At 48.0% G+C, this 15561-nt stretch overlaps 2 protein-coding genes across 4 annotated transcripts in view; one reads left to right on the forward strand and one right to left on the reverse strand.

Moving 5' to 3' along the window:
• Positions 1–15561, forward strand: part of RBBP5 (RB binding protein 5, histone lysine methyltransferase complex subunit) — a 174565-nt gene that overhangs the window by 44494 nt on the left and 114510 nt on the right. The gene's annotated exons all lie outside the window — the stretch shown is intronic.
• The window catches only part of CNTN2 (contactin 2), a 44897-nt gene continuing 30605 nt past the window's right edge, over positions 1270–15561 (reverse strand). The window contains exons 7-23 of the mRNA XM_073319998.2: positions 14681–14780; positions 14186–14361; positions 13043–13179; positions 12294–12423; positions 11157–11307; positions 9368–9495; positions 8746–8921; positions 8373–8493; positions 7849–8007; positions 7572–7721; positions 6324–6394; positions 5576–5810; positions 4987–5102; positions 4121–4307; positions 3186–3298; positions 2920–3088; positions 1270–2011 (exon numbers count right to left, since the gene is read on the reverse strand). Coding sequence (XP_073176099.1) covers positions 1902–2011; positions 2920–3088; positions 3186–3298; positions 4121–4307; positions 4987–5102; positions 5576–5810; positions 6324–6394; positions 7572–7721; positions 7849–8007; positions 8373–8493; positions 8746–8921; positions 9368–9495; positions 11157–11307; positions 12294–12423; positions 13043–13179; positions 14186–14361; positions 14681–14780 — 2429 coding nt within the window. The 3' untranslated portion in view covers positions 1270–1901. The remainder of the gene's footprint in view (positions 2012–2919; positions 3089–3185; positions 3299–4120; positions 4308–4986; positions 5103–5575; positions 5811–6323; positions 6395–7571; positions 7722–7848; positions 8008–8372; positions 8494–8745; positions 8922–9367; positions 9496–11156; positions 11308–12293; positions 12424–13042; positions 13180–14185; positions 14362–14680; positions 14781–15561) is intronic.

The following is a 15561-nucleotide window of genomic DNA, read 5'->3' on the forward strand; positions in this document are numbered from 1 at the left end:
TGACCATCTTATAAGTCAAGTGTACTATTTGCTCACTGTAGATAATGACTTTCTAGTCTCATGGGATCCTTGCAGTGCTAGTGCCTCTCAGAGGCATTTTGTGAAAATACGTAGCCTTCTGAGAAGCAGTAGACTCCATGACGCTGGTAGCTGGGATGCCAGAGTCCCTTTACAGCATGTAGTTGGGATTCAAATACCCTTATACCGTTGGTAGTAGCTATTCCAAAACCCCTTACGTTCTTGTAAAGTTTTAACAGAATTTTGTCTGGTAAGTTTTGTGAAGAATTTAGCAGGCAAGAGGAAGGAATTGCTTCTAATGCTGATATGGTGCTGTTACTCCCCTGGAGAGATCCCAGCACTGAAATCTGCAGGCCCATCATGGATCAGTTCCATACACTTATTGCAGGAGGGCATGAATGCATGGCAGAGGGTCACAACAAGATTCCTCAACTAGCCTCACTGGTTCATTCTCAGCGAAGCTGGAGAGGACAAGGAATTGGGTGCCTAGCACAGAAACTGTATTTCAATCCTCCTCCTTCCCATTGCACAGTTTGGCAAATGTAACCTCCTCAGGTAATTATGGAATAAAGTTGGTCAGGTAAGCAATACCGTCAGTTATGAAGAAAGAAGATGTGGGCAAGTACCCCTGAAGACAGCCTGGGAAACACCAGAGAGAACAGCGAATCAGGTTGTGGATTACTCTGGACATGCAATCTTCTGGCATTACAAATTTTGCAAAGCAACAAACTTTTCTCAACCAGACCAGTCACTGAAACAGCTGAGCATCCTGTCACATCTGCATCCCCCCATTAGCTGGCTGTGTGCATCCTGCAAGTGAAAAGCCAGACTCACTCACTGGTTAAACCTTGATCTCACAACCGTGGGGCGTGGCTAATACTTTGGCTAGATGGAAATCATTTGCACGAGAGAGAGAAGAGTCTTCTCTGAGTCCAGAGCAACTCTGCTGCCTCAGCTATCTTTGAGTCACCAATCCTCGGTTGAATTGTCTGCATTCTTCCCCCTTTAAGGCCCCTCTCTGTGTGCCGAAGATGAATTCCTCTGAAATCGCTTTAATAGGCTGGATCTATCTCCCCAAATTTTAGATTCGAGAAAAGTAAAAAAACAAAACAAAAAACAACCCAACAACAAAACAATCCCAGGATGTGGGTAATACTGAAGGTTGCACCTCTTAGCATAACAGCCAGGGTGACCTGTTGTACAGGATTGCAAGTCAGCCCCAGCATTGCCAGTAAGAGGCAAGTAAAACCATTTCAATTTCACCTATGATCTATTTCTTTTTCACCACCTAAGTAGTAAGCTCATCCCTCTCCTTCAGGATAGGCAGGGCACAGATATTCCTTTCTCTTGAGGCTTTTTCTCCTTGAGCTGGTTGCTGCAAAATAGCTGATTTGGCTCAGGATCTGGGAAAAGCTCCTCCAATAATATTCTCTCTTATCTTTGAACACCAGAGCTGTCAGTTCAGAGATGGCTGTGGGGTTGATATGGAGCATGCTGATAACGTTGAAATCTTCCCCTCAAAAGCTAATGTACATATTTTAAAAAAAGTCTAGTTTAGCAGTCTGGTTATTTTCATACATGGCTTCGTAAGGCAATAAACCTACTGGATAAAGTACATAAGACAGCTGGCTCCCAGAATTCACACACAATTCTTCCTCTTTTTTTTCTTTTTTCTTTTAAAAAAAATCTTGTATGAAACGTTCTACTTTCTAAAAAAATGGGTGTTTCTTTTGTTTTCTTCCCCCTTACATTGATTTTGACGACCCCCTTTTTTGTAGCGCTGTTGTGGCACAAACTTGTAGTTGCAATGGCCAAATGTCGAATAGTTCCGTGCAGGCTGAGGAGGAATTGTGTCCAGTGATCCTCAATTGGATTGGCTAGCATCAGAGCTCCAAGTAGCCAATCAGAGCCAACATTACTAGAGAGTTAGTCGTAATAACGGCAGTATGCAGTGCTGGGTTGGCTGCAGAATTTTTCACCATCATACTTGTGCCTGAAAGAGAGAAGAATAAGAAACAACCGTGATGAATAATTCCCTTGTTGTACTGGTACCACCTGTTTTCTTTTTTCCCCAAGGAACCAGTGAGAATTTGGTGAAATGTTACTTCTTGGAATGCTGGATGCTGCTGTTTTATTTATTGTTGATGCATCTTGAGGAAATAATTTTGTTTACAAAGAGAATAGAATAATATTTACTGTGGGCTAAATCCTGAAGGACTCAGGCAAAACATGGAACTCAAAGGGAAACTTGCCTGAGTCGGAGCTAAGGGTGAAATCCTTGCCCCATTGAAATCCATGGGAGCTTTGCCATTGATATCAGAGTCAGGTTTTCACTGTAAACGAATATATATTGAGTACAGACTTCAAGGAGTTTGGCCGACAATGAATAACACCCAGCTTCAGTGTAGACTAAAGGGAAAGCATGATAATAGTTTGCCTGTATGTGAAGAATTCAAACAGCGAAGTGGGAGAGGGTTAACTAGGATAATCCAGCAGCCACAGCTGAGTTCTGGAAAAGGGTATTTGCAGAAAGTGCCCTTAACTAAAGCACGTGTGAAAGTAGGTCAGGTTACAGACCAGGGCTAGAGCTGCTCCTGCTTTCCCACCCCATGTGCTAGATGGAAGAAGTGGGATCTGGAGCCAGTGTTCATTCTGCTCTATGGGCCTGTGTTGGGAGAAAGACCCAGACTGAGTGCAAAATAGGCAGCGAAAGGAATGATACAGGATTAGCGCCTCTAAATTTAAATACCACCTCGGATGCACCATTGTTTCCAAGGGTCAGTAAAACGTTATGGCATAATGGCCATTTGGTACGTGACCAAGGTAAATGAGTGTCCACTTGTGGGACATGTGCAAGGGAATAAGGCAGGGAAAGGAGAAAGAAGAGCAGAGCAGACGCACCGCCATTTCTGAGGATGTGAACCTCTGCTGGGACTCCATCTCCTCCTGGCCCCGTTGCCCTAATCTGCACCAGGGCGTGAGTGGAGTCTTCAGGCACTGGGATCTCAATCTGGTTCTTGCTGGCCAGGTACAGTGTGGGAGTGGAGTGTGAGTCCTGCCGGTAGAGCATCTGTTGGAAGATACGTTTGAGTTTAGTGTCGGGGGGTCCTTCTTTGTTTTGTTCAGCACACTATGGAAGAGAAGAACTTGCTATGTGCTGCCTGTACCTTGTATCCAGTGACAGTGGACTCGTTCGCCTTTGCAACCACAGGGTCCCACATGACGCTGACACTGGAGCCAGAAAATGTCCAGGAGATGTTACCAGGTGGCCTCCTTGGGGCTAGGAGATAAAAGATGATTGAGAGTTCAGCGAGGATGAGAAACAGAAGAAAGCAAAAGGAGGGATGCTGTAGCCGAGACCAAGGGCTATCAGGTCACCTTCTGAGACCCACTGGCCAACCTGGAGGGTAGGTAGCACTAACATGGCTTGGAATAGCAGGAGAGCATTTCAGCTAGAGTCATCTGAATAAAAAACAACCCGATATAACTGGCAACAAATCAGGTTTTCCCTTTGCTGGATTTGAAATGGTTCTTTCTGATTGACTCCCAGCACACAGCTGGGAACAGTTCTCAGCTCGAAAGCATTCTTGCTCATTTGTCAAACTGTTTCTAGACCTTGTGTGTTGTGAGCTTTCACACCTTACATTCACCTCAGATCGGATTATCATTAGCTGTTTGTTTTATTTCATTGGCAACGTATTAGTAGCTGATGTCTCAAAAGCTGGCGGAGTGGGTGAGTAATAATTAATTCTAGAAGTTAGGGATTCCCTGGCTATCTTCAGGTATAAAGCATTGGTGCCTAGCTTCAGCAGCAGCTCCTCTCCGGAAAACGGGTGTTAAATTCATGCTAGAATTCAAATAGAGAGAAAATCAATAGCAATGGTTATTAGAATGATATGATTTGGGGACCAACATCTCAATCTTTCTGAGCTAAAAACAAATGCCTGATACCAGCGGAAAGCTCAGATTGACACTTCTTATTGTATATAAAACATTTTTGTCTGAGCAGATTCTAAACTGTCAAACCTTAGAATCAACCCTGGTCTTTTGCCGCTGATCCAACAGGGAGAGAATATAGCCGTTGTGTCTGGCGCTCACTCACGTGGCTTTGTTGTTGTGATGTTGGTAGAGGGACTGGCTGGCCCCGTTCCAGCCCGGTTGTAAGCTCTGACTGTCATGTGGTACTTTGTGTTGGGGTTCAGGCCTGTCACGTGAGCTGAGGTGACGAGACCTGCCGTCCTCACTCTGTCCGCTGCTGCCTCTTTATCGCCATCCTTCCAGTACCGGATCTAAACAGACGAGTACACAGAGGTTTTAGCACCTAAGCCATTGAGCCATTTGCACTTGTGAGTACCAGACCCACTCCATCCAACGCAGGAGACCTGGGTGCTGGAGCAGTTGCCTTAGGAGTCACTCTCTCTGTGCCAGAGGAGCTCAGGTGTATCAGGCTGCGGGTCATCCTGACCCCCCTCCAATTCTGTTTTTTTTTTTTAAAATTGTACCATGATTGACACATTTTCCAGAGAAGCCCTCGGAAACTCAGATTGTAGGTTGACTGCCATTTTCATACAGGGGATTATTAGCCAAACCCTGGGGCTCTTACTCAGTTTTTTACTCATGTCAGCTCCTACTGGAGTCATAGGTGCCCTCAGTATTTGGCCCTGTGCATCTTGCTCGGCCTGTGGCCAAGATCGAAGCCATTGGCTGAGGAATGGCCGGTGGCAGAAATGGGAAATCCCATCATGACCGTTTCTCTAGCGGTGCTAGTACTGGCTGCATAGAATCAGCATCGCCTACAGCAGAGTGGATGCTGGAATCCCCCGATCCCCTCCTGCGCCCTTGAAAATGGAGGCCCTGCAGCCATGTTGTTTGCTTTCACTTCCTGTAGCCTAGGGAGATAACTGAGTTGCCTCATTGTGTGCTCCAGCCTGAGTCTCAGTCCTTGTTCTAGCCCTTCCATTCCCTTACCTCGTAGCCCAGAAGGACTCCATTTGTGTCTCCCTGCTCAACGGGCTCCCACGACACGTCCATTTCCGAGGACAAAACGGCCTTGGCTGTAACCCTGGAGGGAGCCACTTTTGGTTCTGGCAAAGGACGGAAGAAAAACCCAGCAATAGAAGTCTGTTTCATGACAGCAGGTGACAGGGTCACTGCCCCGGAAGGAGTGGTTTCACGGCCAGAGGCCAGCTCTGTGGCTATGGGGTGGCTAGAGAAGGCACTGCTCACTGGAGGCAACATTAATTGAAGCTGTGAATGTGGATTTTATGTAACCAGGAGGGCAGCCTGGCTTGGGGTGGTGTGCGACAGGAGCTCTTGGGAGCTGAATGTCTCTTCTTCTGCAGTGGGTGTATCCTTGTAGGTGCACTTAGGAGAACGTGTGTGTTTGTATTACAAGGCACTATGTGAGCACTTCTAGCCTGATCCTCAAACCAAGGTCAACCGACCTTCTAATAACAGGAAACAATTCCTAGCAGTGATATCTATTAGACTGGAATAGCTTCTCTCAGAAGAAGCAATAGCAGGCGCATCAGACGGAGTCACCACAGTCCCTCCTTACCTTCCTCTGCAGAGTATACGATGGCAGTCAGGCTCTCCGGTCCCTCCCCCTTCCTGTTGTATGCTTTGATTTTCACTTCAAATGGGGTGTAGGGCCCAATGCTCTCGTTGCGGTAAACGTAGTGCAGCGATTCTGGGTGGGGCACCTGTGCAGTCTTCCACGCCTGGGTGCCTTGCTTGCGGAACGACAGGATGTATCCAAAACCATCTCCGTTCTGGTACTCCCGCAGCATTGGCTACGATATGGGGCAAGATCAAACGGAGACATTGGCCCGGCGCTCATTTTATACCCATAGTGCATGCAATAGATTTGATCTACACAGTAGACGGAATTCTGCCCTTGGGTGTGTGTGTGCAAATCCCACTGAAATGGCTCTGTAGTACAGCATCAACGCCACTGCAGTGTTGCTAAGTCTTGCAGTGTTACCACAAGTCTTGTGATATTTTGTGTGTTCTTATGGCCTCTGCTCCTGGAGTCTTGTGACAGTCACAAGAAAATAGCCCACATCCTTTATATTTGTATAGAAAGGCCTGTATCTGCTCCCTCTAGAGTCTGCAGTGGAATCAGGATCATATCAAAGTGGTAGTTTACATACCCCCCCTTTTTCTTCCATCTTTGCTTTCATCTCCTTTTCAACCCCATTCTCTGTTTTGTCTCCCTTTGTAGTGCCTCTCTGCTCCCTTTTCAGAGCCAAGCCTGTCTCCCTTTTTCTGCACTCTTTGTTGGCCTGTGCCTGCTGCCGACTTACCGTCCAGTTGATGATGAGCTCACCGGGGGCCCCTCCTCCTCCACTGAGCCCAGATGGTGCCACAGTAGGGGCTGTTATATTCCCCCAGAAAGAGAAGGAATGTGTGAGTTTAAAAACAAAACAGTGAAAGAAAAGCACCCATGCTTCAAAACCTGGGAAAAACCAACTTCCATCAACTCTCAAACCTGCGCTGGCCCATCTGGTTCTAACTGTTAATACTGAAGGTATTTTAGGTATGATTTTCAGAGCTTCTGAACTCCAACAGTCCTTACTAAGTTCAGCTGGAGATATGAGTTTTCAGAGCCTGTGAAAACCAAGCCCTAAAAGGTATAGCATGGGTGAAATTGTGTTAGGTGTGAGCTGCCAGTTCACCACACACATTCAGAGCATTTCTTGTGCCAATCTTGCACTTCAAGCTCCTGAGCAATACGACCAAGAGTAGTACTGATTTAATATACAGTAAGCTGTCCACAGGGGACTTCACCCTGTCCTTGCAGTGGGTTGGACAGTGGTTCTCAACCTTTCCAGACTACTGTACCCCGTGTAGGAGACTGATTTGGCTTGCGTACCCCCAAGTTTCACCTCATTTAAAAACTGCTTGCTTACAAAATCAGACATAAAAATACCAAAGTGACACAGCTCACTATTATTGAAAAATTGCTGATGTTCTCATTCTTATAAAATAAATTCTGACACCCCCGCCTGATTGAGAAACACTGATATAGTATAAACATGTCACTGTATGATGTTTTAGTTTGTACTGACTTTGCTAGTGCTTTTCATGTAGCCTCTTGTAAAACTAGGCAACTATCTAGATGAGTCGCTGTACCCCCCGAAAACCTCTGAGTACCCCTAGGGGTACACATACCCCTGGTTGAGAATCAAATAGCTCTTTTCCATTTCTTACCACTAGGATCCTATAAAGTTCTCAGAGTGTCAAATACTCAGGGCTGAGACTGTTTTTATTTTGCATACTGCACAAGGCTGAGCTCATTGTCAGTGGTTAACATATAGTAAATAAAACTTGTGAAGCAGTCATCCAGCACTGTTGCGCCTTTGTCTTTGGCATGTAAATGGGTAAAGAAAAAGGCATATTTTGTGTCATCACCATCTCTAGGAATACTCAGTGAGATGAAGAACTTGTGGCAATGCCTAAGTGAGCATGCAAACCATCCTGTTCCATTGCAGAGGGGTAGGGATAGATGATCCCTGATGTCTCCTCCTAACCCTGAGCGTATATGCACCTACCAGCTTCTTTGGTGCGGATTTTGCTGGAGGGCCCACTAGGATCCCCAGCTCCAAGGATGTTGCTGGCTAGGACACGGAATTCATAGTCCATCCAGGGAATGAGGTTCACCACCTGGGCTGTCTCTGCATTGCCCTCAATATTTGCAGGATCTATAACCCAATAACATGAGAATACAACAAATAGAGCAAGTGGCAGTCATAAAGCAAAAAAATAATAATTCCATCCCAGAGCAATCTGTGTGGGCAAAGGCACGGCTGCTGCCGTGAAAACACTTACTGGTGCGCACTTGCTTCCATTTGTTGGAGAGTAGGGTGCGGGCCTGGATGGTGTATTTGGCAATCGGACTGTGGTTATCAAAGCCACGGCTCCAGCTCAGCTGGATGGCAGTGTCACTGATGTCCACCACCACCACGCCCCCAGGGGGCCCAGGAGGTCCTACACAGTGAGAGAAGGACAGTCACATTAACAGCCACATGGGGGAGTCAGCAGGGCTTGTTGCTCTTCAAGCAACGTCCCATGTGGTAGGTCATAATCAGGCCGCTGTACCCCGAAGCGTAAAAAGTGTAGCCTCAAAATTTTTCCTCCCTTAAAACATTTGGGATCTGGCGTGGAACCTCCGCTGGACTCTAATTCCCTTCTCGCAGTTTAAATGTATGTCACAGATCATGAGGAATTTACAGAGCTCTTGGTGGGAGGTTTTCGGCTGTGAGAGCATGTTGGTCCCTGGTGGGGAATCGAGTTTGTTCGGGCTCGTTGTACGCTGCATGCAGGATGTGGGAAGGAATGGCCAAAAAAATTACCTCTTACAACCAGCATGGCCGACTCAGATGCGCTGTCCACGACTGTCTGGGCTGTGCACGTGTACCGCCCGGAGTGCCTCAGCTGAGTATTCAGGATGGCAAGGTCCCCAATAGCCTCTTTCTAAGCAGGAGAGAAAGACAGCAATGGGGGAAACGTCAGAGCAAGCTTGGGGACCATACAACATATGAGTTGGCAAAAGAGACGCAGGCATTAAAACCCAGGGCTCTCCCAGCAAGGTCAAGAGGATTGGCAAATTGGAAACATCCTAGAAGAGCCAAAGACACGGTGGCAAATGGGACTCAGGATGTTTTGTTTCTCCCTTTGCCCCAGGTTTCTGGAGAGGGCATCAGCACAGAATCCCTTGATACTCACCCTGCTAGCTCGCTTGTAGTGCCCTTCAGACTTTTCAAAGTCAATGGGGAAGTCCTCCAGGGACCAGGTGAAAGTTAGGTCCATAGTTGGGTCATGGGAGGCATGGCACTGCAGGGTAATGTTTTCGCCTAAGTTGATGTCAGCACTAGATGGTGCCAGGGTGATTTTGGTGGCATCTGCAGAGGAGGTGAGAGGGCTGTTAGTTGCAGATGTAACCTCCATGCACCAGTCGTTGTCCGGTTAACAACACACAGGCTGATTTGGGGTTTGACTTTGCAAAACCAAAATCTGATCAGCAAGGAATTGCAAAGCCAAAACCACCCCTGTTTTTGTCTCTCTCTAACTAGGAACCATCAGTAGTTTTCCAAGGGGCAGAAAAGGATTAAATTAGATGCAAAATAGAAATATTTTCTCAGGGCCAATTGCTCATGGTAACCTTTGTGGAAGGGTGGGTGGAATTGAAGGATTGTCCTGATGACTGAAATGAGTTAAGGGTGTGAGTCCCTCTGAGAACCGGATTATTTTCTGGGAATCGGAGAAGGAAATGTGTCCCCCTTCATGTTAGGACACTTTTAGCACCCTCCTTGCTGCTTCAGCTCAAGTACAAGCCAAATATCTCTACCTCGAACTGAGAGGATTCCTGTGCTGTTGGCTTTTCCCATGAAATTCTCAGCAAAGCAGGTATACTTCCCCTCATCAGATTTGCTGATATTCCGGAGGATCAAAGTGCCATCTGGGGTAATAGTCACCCTGGAGAAGGAAAAGAGCCTCAGCAATAAGTAAGATTAAAGTGGCATGGACAACAGTCCTATTCACTGTGCGCACCTACTTCGAAATGGAATTCCCAGATGCTGCTGACTTCTCTAGGGATGCAGGTCATAAAGACCAGGCTGCAAAATCTAGGTAAGACTTTTTAAAGAAGAAGAACAGCCGTGTTAGTCTGTATTCGCAAAAAGAAAAGGAGTACTTGTGGCACCTTAGAGACTAACCAATTTATTTGAGCATAAGCTTTCGTGAGCTACAGCTCACTTCATCTGATGAAGTGAGCTACATGAAGTGAGCTGTAGCTCACGAAAGCTTATGCTCAAATAAATTGGTTAGTCTCTAAGGTGCCACAAGTACTCCTTTTCTTTTAAAGAAGAAGCAAATGGAGTGCAGCAAATGTCACTAGCTTTTATAAAGAAGGGATCTTTGATGTTCAGTCCTATGTAATGTACCCTCCGTGGAAGCTCTGAAATGCAAGAATGTGAGCATTCCCTAAAACGGAGTACGGGTAATCGGTGCTCCATGCTGCTCTTCCATGTTGATTAGCTGGAGGGCTCAGGATTTTTGCTTCCATTTCACCTTGAACTCTCTTTGGTTTTTACCATTTTTTTGGATCATGGGGAAGCAAACCTACTCCATTTATCTCAGCCTCTGGAGATAGCCAACCCGCGTGGGACTTGGTGGAGCGTGATGGGGTGTGTTCCCCACACGAGCCCTACAAGAGCTGAGTTAGGCCAGGTGGGCCCAATCAGCTAATTAGGCTGCAAGCAGGGGAGCCTTAGGCTATGAGGAGGCCACTGATTGGGAACAAGCTCACTTCTGCAGGAACAGGGGGGCTGTATAAAGCCAGGTAGCGGGCTGCAAACTGGGGCTGCTGCTGGGAAACACTTCGGTGAAGTAGGCTGCCGTCCCTCCCTGAGCGGAGGGACTTGGAGACTGGCAAGGAGAGGGTGGGAGCCAGTGATGTCGGAAGAAGACCAGAAAAACAGCAGCAAGGAGTGAGTTGTTATAGGGTCCTTGGGCTGGAACCCAGTGTAGAGGGTAGGCCTGGGTGCCCTACCAGCCACTGGGGAGTGGCAAAGGGCACTGGAGACACCAGCCAGACAACGGGTCTGGAAAGACTGTGAATTCCCTGGAAGGGGGAAGACTTTAGTGACCTGCCTGGAGGACCAAGCCATGAAGAGGAGACTGCAGTTCCTGGAGTGAAAGGGGCCGCATGGCGAGACAGGATGAGGAAAATACCACTGGAGGGAGAATGCAAGACTGACACAGCTCGGTCCCAGAACAGCCAGCGAGAGGCGCTGCGAGCAGTGAGTGCGCCCTGTGACCAGGAGGGGCACTTTTTCAGAGGGTTTTGTTCACCCTCCATTTCTTTCCTGCAGTTTGTTCCTCCCATCCCCCAAGGCCATCCATCTGGCTGAGGAAGGCCCAAATGCATGTAGCTCCTACATCTGCCAGAGGGCTTGCTGCCGAGCAATACAAAAGGCTTTCACATTCCCAGGGCCTAGCAAATTGACCCAGATCTAGCATGATAGTAAAGGGTGCTAACTAGAGGGCCACTAATTAACAGCTGGGTGGTCTTCTGCAAGGAAAACATATTTTTAGCTGTTGTTGTTCCTAGCTAGAAGCAGACTTGGTGCTAGTACCTGCTACTGTTGATCAGGAGCTCAGTTCCTTTGGTCCAGAGCACAATGGACTTTGGTGCTGCTCTGGGCTGGCACGGGATGATGACCTCCCCACCTCGGGCTGCTGGTATCAACCGCTTCACGGGGTTTAGCCGAAAATCTGGTGCTAAAGCTAAGAAGAAAAGAGGATTAAGGGATCTTCTCAAATACTGATCTATGAGCATGGTAAAGCTGCAGCGTAACTGGATTCTGGTGTGTTACCAAACTGCATGACAATAGCAGTATAACAATAGCATGATGGATGAGCGATTCCTTCACTGCTCAATGACTGCTGGATTGATTTGGCTGTTCCATCATCAACCATGAGAGGTGCTACCTGATTCCGATGTAGCACGCTTGGCAATGGGGATATGACCTTAATGCTCGCAAGGTCTTTGCCGAGACCCACAACCAGCCAATTTCAAAGAGGATGGGGATGTTCGCTTCAGTGTCCTGAGCAAAATTCCAATCGGTGTAAATACCTAATGTCCCCTAAAATTTCCCCTTTCAACTGGATCGGAAATTCTGCTTTACTTGCTGTTAAACAGCTGCTGCTTAGAGCATTTCACTGCTAAGCTGCTGGTTCAAATCCAGCTCAGACCAGTATCAACACCAAGACAGCATCTTGTGATCGCTGTTTGGTCTCTGTGAAATGAGGTTGGGATCTGCCCAGTTCCCCTTTGCTGCCAGCCACAACAGACTGACTGGGTCATGGGTGCTGAACTATTTTCTCAGCCCCCGTTCCGAGGTCAAGGGAAAACTGCGTAGTGGCTGGCGGGGGGGGGGATTGTGATACTTCTATTGTCGTGCAGTTTGGTGACCACACCACACTGCTGTAGTTGGTGCAGTGTCTGTTCTCAGGCGAAGCAGAGGAGTTAACCCTCCAGAACAGTCTATCTTTTAGGAGAAGTACATGTACACAACCACGTAATAGTTGTGCCCTATCCCAGAGGTGCTGCATTTCTGTGGTGGGTAAGTGGTTCTTGTGTGCTTGTAAAGGACTGAGATGAAAAATGTAGCGTATGAATACGGTAAATGTGTTCGGACTGTGTCTACAACCCTGCAGTGTCTAGATAGCCCTTGGAAACCCGGGGGACCCTTGGGAAAATGATGAGTTACCTTGCACTGTTAATTCAGCACTTGCATATACTGTGCCGTGTTTGTTCTCAGCTACACACTGATACATGCCAGAGTCCTCCAGGGCTAGCTTGGAAAGTCTCAGCTCTCCGCTGCTCACTTCGATGCGGTTCTGTGCAAACAGGAACACCAGCGGATTAGATGGGAACAAAAAAACAAGACTCAAGAACCAGGTGTTCAAAGCCGAGTTTCATTTCCGCTCCTATGCTGGCTTGTTCCAAAGTTTATGTAGTTTTTCTGTCTATCAAATGCCTTTTTAGCCAAGCATTCACAGGGCTCTCATCACTGTGGTAGCCGACTGCCAGTGCAGTGAAGGTATGTAGGTATGTACTGACTGATCAGTGACTGGTCTGAGGTAAGCACCACTCTCTGAGGAGGCTTTCCTGCCCCAAGGCCTGGATGTAAGGTCCCAGGGCTGCTGGTAACAGTGGAGAGTGACTGGAGAATGGCATGATGGGAATAAACATGTGAAATGAGCTTGGCAGTCTCACCAACTTCCCTTCGGGGCGGGAGGGGAGCGGGTAAAACTATCACCCACATCAGTGCAGTTGGCAGTCTGCTGGGCAGGGTCATGGAGCCAAAAGAGGAGGGGATGTTACAGGTGAGGACTGAGGTGAACTGGCAGAACTACGTGGGGCTCTAGGACTGGAACAGTAGGGTCTATTGCAGGTCAGGGACACGTGTACTGGGAGAGGTGCACCCTTCACTGTTCCAAGCAAGGGCTGTGGTACCTGAGAGGTTAATGGCTGCCCGTTCCGGAGCCATCTGATCATAGGCCTTGGCTTGCCAGCTGCTGCACAGCTCCAGCGTAAGTCAGATCCAATGTCTGCTTCCGTGTCTGTGATCACCTTCAGCCACTCTGGCTGAGCTGCAAAGGGGCAAGAGCGATGTAGGAGCCCAGAAGGTCAGGTGGGAGGCTGCTCATGCCAGGCACACGGTGGCACAGCCATGGGAATGGAGTGATATATCACTGCACGTTACCCCATAGCAATAGCCTTTGCCTCCTGTGTGCAGAGGCCAGGCCGATTCTTCTCTCTGGCTGCACCTACAGTATGAGTGAGGGCTGTGATTCCCTTACACATGGCCATGCACTCGTGCTAGCTCTCATCGGGCTAATGCCAGGATCAATAGCAGCAGAGCCACGGTTGCACGGGTAGCAGGAGCAGAGGCTGTGCAGAGTACAAACCCGCCCGAAACTGGTGGGTATGTACTTGGCATGGCTCAGCCATGCCTTGACTGCCACTAACCGTGTTACCACAGCTACACTCCCGTCTCGAGCTAGTATGAGCGTGCGTGCACGAGCAGAGGAATCACACCCCTAACTCCTAGCGTAGCTGTAGCCTGTGGGTCCCCCAGCCCACAACCCTCATCCAAACTATTCCTACCGCATTATGGGAAAGTCCAGATAAGAGTAAGAACACGGTGACTCCTCTCTCTAGAAATGAAAAGGAGCCCTAAATCCAATCAGCGCTGAGAGGTGGGGAAGGCTGGATCTGGGTTGGAGACTTGATTATAGCTCTGTCAGACTTGTATAGTGGATTCAGTCTGTGACCCTGGATACAAATACCCCTGTTCTTTGGGGAGGTTTGGACTGAGAGCTGAATCTGATACACCCAGCTGGGGTTCTAGCTCTGTTATCTCATCTCTCTGTTAGTTGCTCAAGAGATAACTCTTTGGTAGGTTTTCATTCATCCCTACTAGAGCTCAGCTGTGTTGAAAGAAAGGGGAAACCAGAAAGCTGGGCATGTGTTTAGTAGGGTTCTGTTGTGGGTTTGATTAGGGCTGGTTCAGATGCAACCAGTTCCCTCCCCAGGGCTCAGCTCACTGCCTGGGGCTCCTTGTGCTTTGGGAAGGGACCTGTTTAAGGGCCTTACCCTGAATAATAATGCGGCCCTGGTAGGTGTCTCTTCCCTTAGCATTTTCAGCCTCACACTCGTAAGTGCCTTCATCTTCAAAGTCCACGTTTTGGATCTGCAGGAGGGGCTCATTGGAGATCCACTTGGAGGACTGTGAGCTGTCCACCTTTCGCCACTTTATCCGAGGGACGGGGCTATGTAAAAGCAAACGCAGTGAAGCAAAACTGCAGGGTCTAATGCGCAGTGCAACATATAATCCAATCCAGTGCAGCAAAATATAGTGCAGCGTAATTGCCTTCCACAGCTACCCCCCGCACCCTCAGCGTGGTGGACAGGACAGAATCTCCACCTTTTGAAATGGTGGCTTGGCCCCTCGCCCTACTCTGCACTGGGAATTAAAGCAGCGAGGCTGTTCTTTCTACCCATCATTATGAGGGCCCGAGGGTCTGTGACTTTCTTCCAATGCTGCTGCCACCATCAAAGGGTGGAACAAAAAGGACCAAGAATACTCACTTTCCAAAGGCAAAACATTCCAGAGTCACCTGCTGCCCAGCCAGGGCATAGGTGTCGGCAGGAAACTTGGCTTTAATGCTGGGTGCATACTGTCTGGCATCTGCTGAAAGAAAAACATTGGTAAGGAGGTTGCTGGGCTTTTAGAACTGTACACACAAAGCATTAAAAGGCAAAGGTCCCTGCAAGGATTCACCTCCTAAAAGCACATATTTAAGTCTCAAAGACAGCAGCTGCTGCACTGCCTTCCAGCTATCATCCAGAGCCTGCTCGAGCATTGTCTAGTAGTTAAAGCAGAGCCCTGCGTTCTATTCTTGGCTTCGCCACAGATTCACTTCATGATGCTGGGCGAGTCACTTAACTTCTCTGTGGCTCAGTTTCCCATCTATGAAACAGGGATAATTGTATTTATTTAGATTTAAAATGATAAAAAGATGCCTATCCCATGCAGTAGGTGCCCCCGATATGTTCATTAATCGCACAATACAGTGAAATCCCAGAAGCATTAAAATAATCATTCCAACAGGAACTCAGTCAGCCGGACAACTCCAGAGACCCCATTTCATCCGCTCCTCATTATGGGATACATACCCTCAGCCCTCTGCAAAACCCCCTTTCAAATAGATGTCCTTTGCAGCCTGCCCATAAGGTCATCAACTTCAGGGGGTGGGAGGATGGATTTTGTCAAGTTCCAGAGTCCCAAAGCCTTCACAGAGAACACCCTGCCAGTTGCCCCCTCTCTTTTATACCAAGGGGGAACCAGCTCAGGCACGCTGCTGACTGAGCTGTGGTAATGCGTCATGGGTGGAGAGGTGGTCCCTCATGTAGGCTGGTCCCAGCCATTTAAGGTGTTATAAATCATATAACCAACATTTTAAACTCCT

Source organism: Lepidochelys kempii, chromosome 21, assembly GCF_965140285.1.
Source record: "Lepidochelys kempii isolate rLepKem1 chromosome 21, rLepKem1.hap1, whole genome shotgun sequence".
In the NCBI taxonomy this organism is placed as follows: domain Eukaryota; kingdom Metazoa; phylum Chordata; order Testudines; family Cheloniidae; genus Lepidochelys; species Lepidochelys kempii.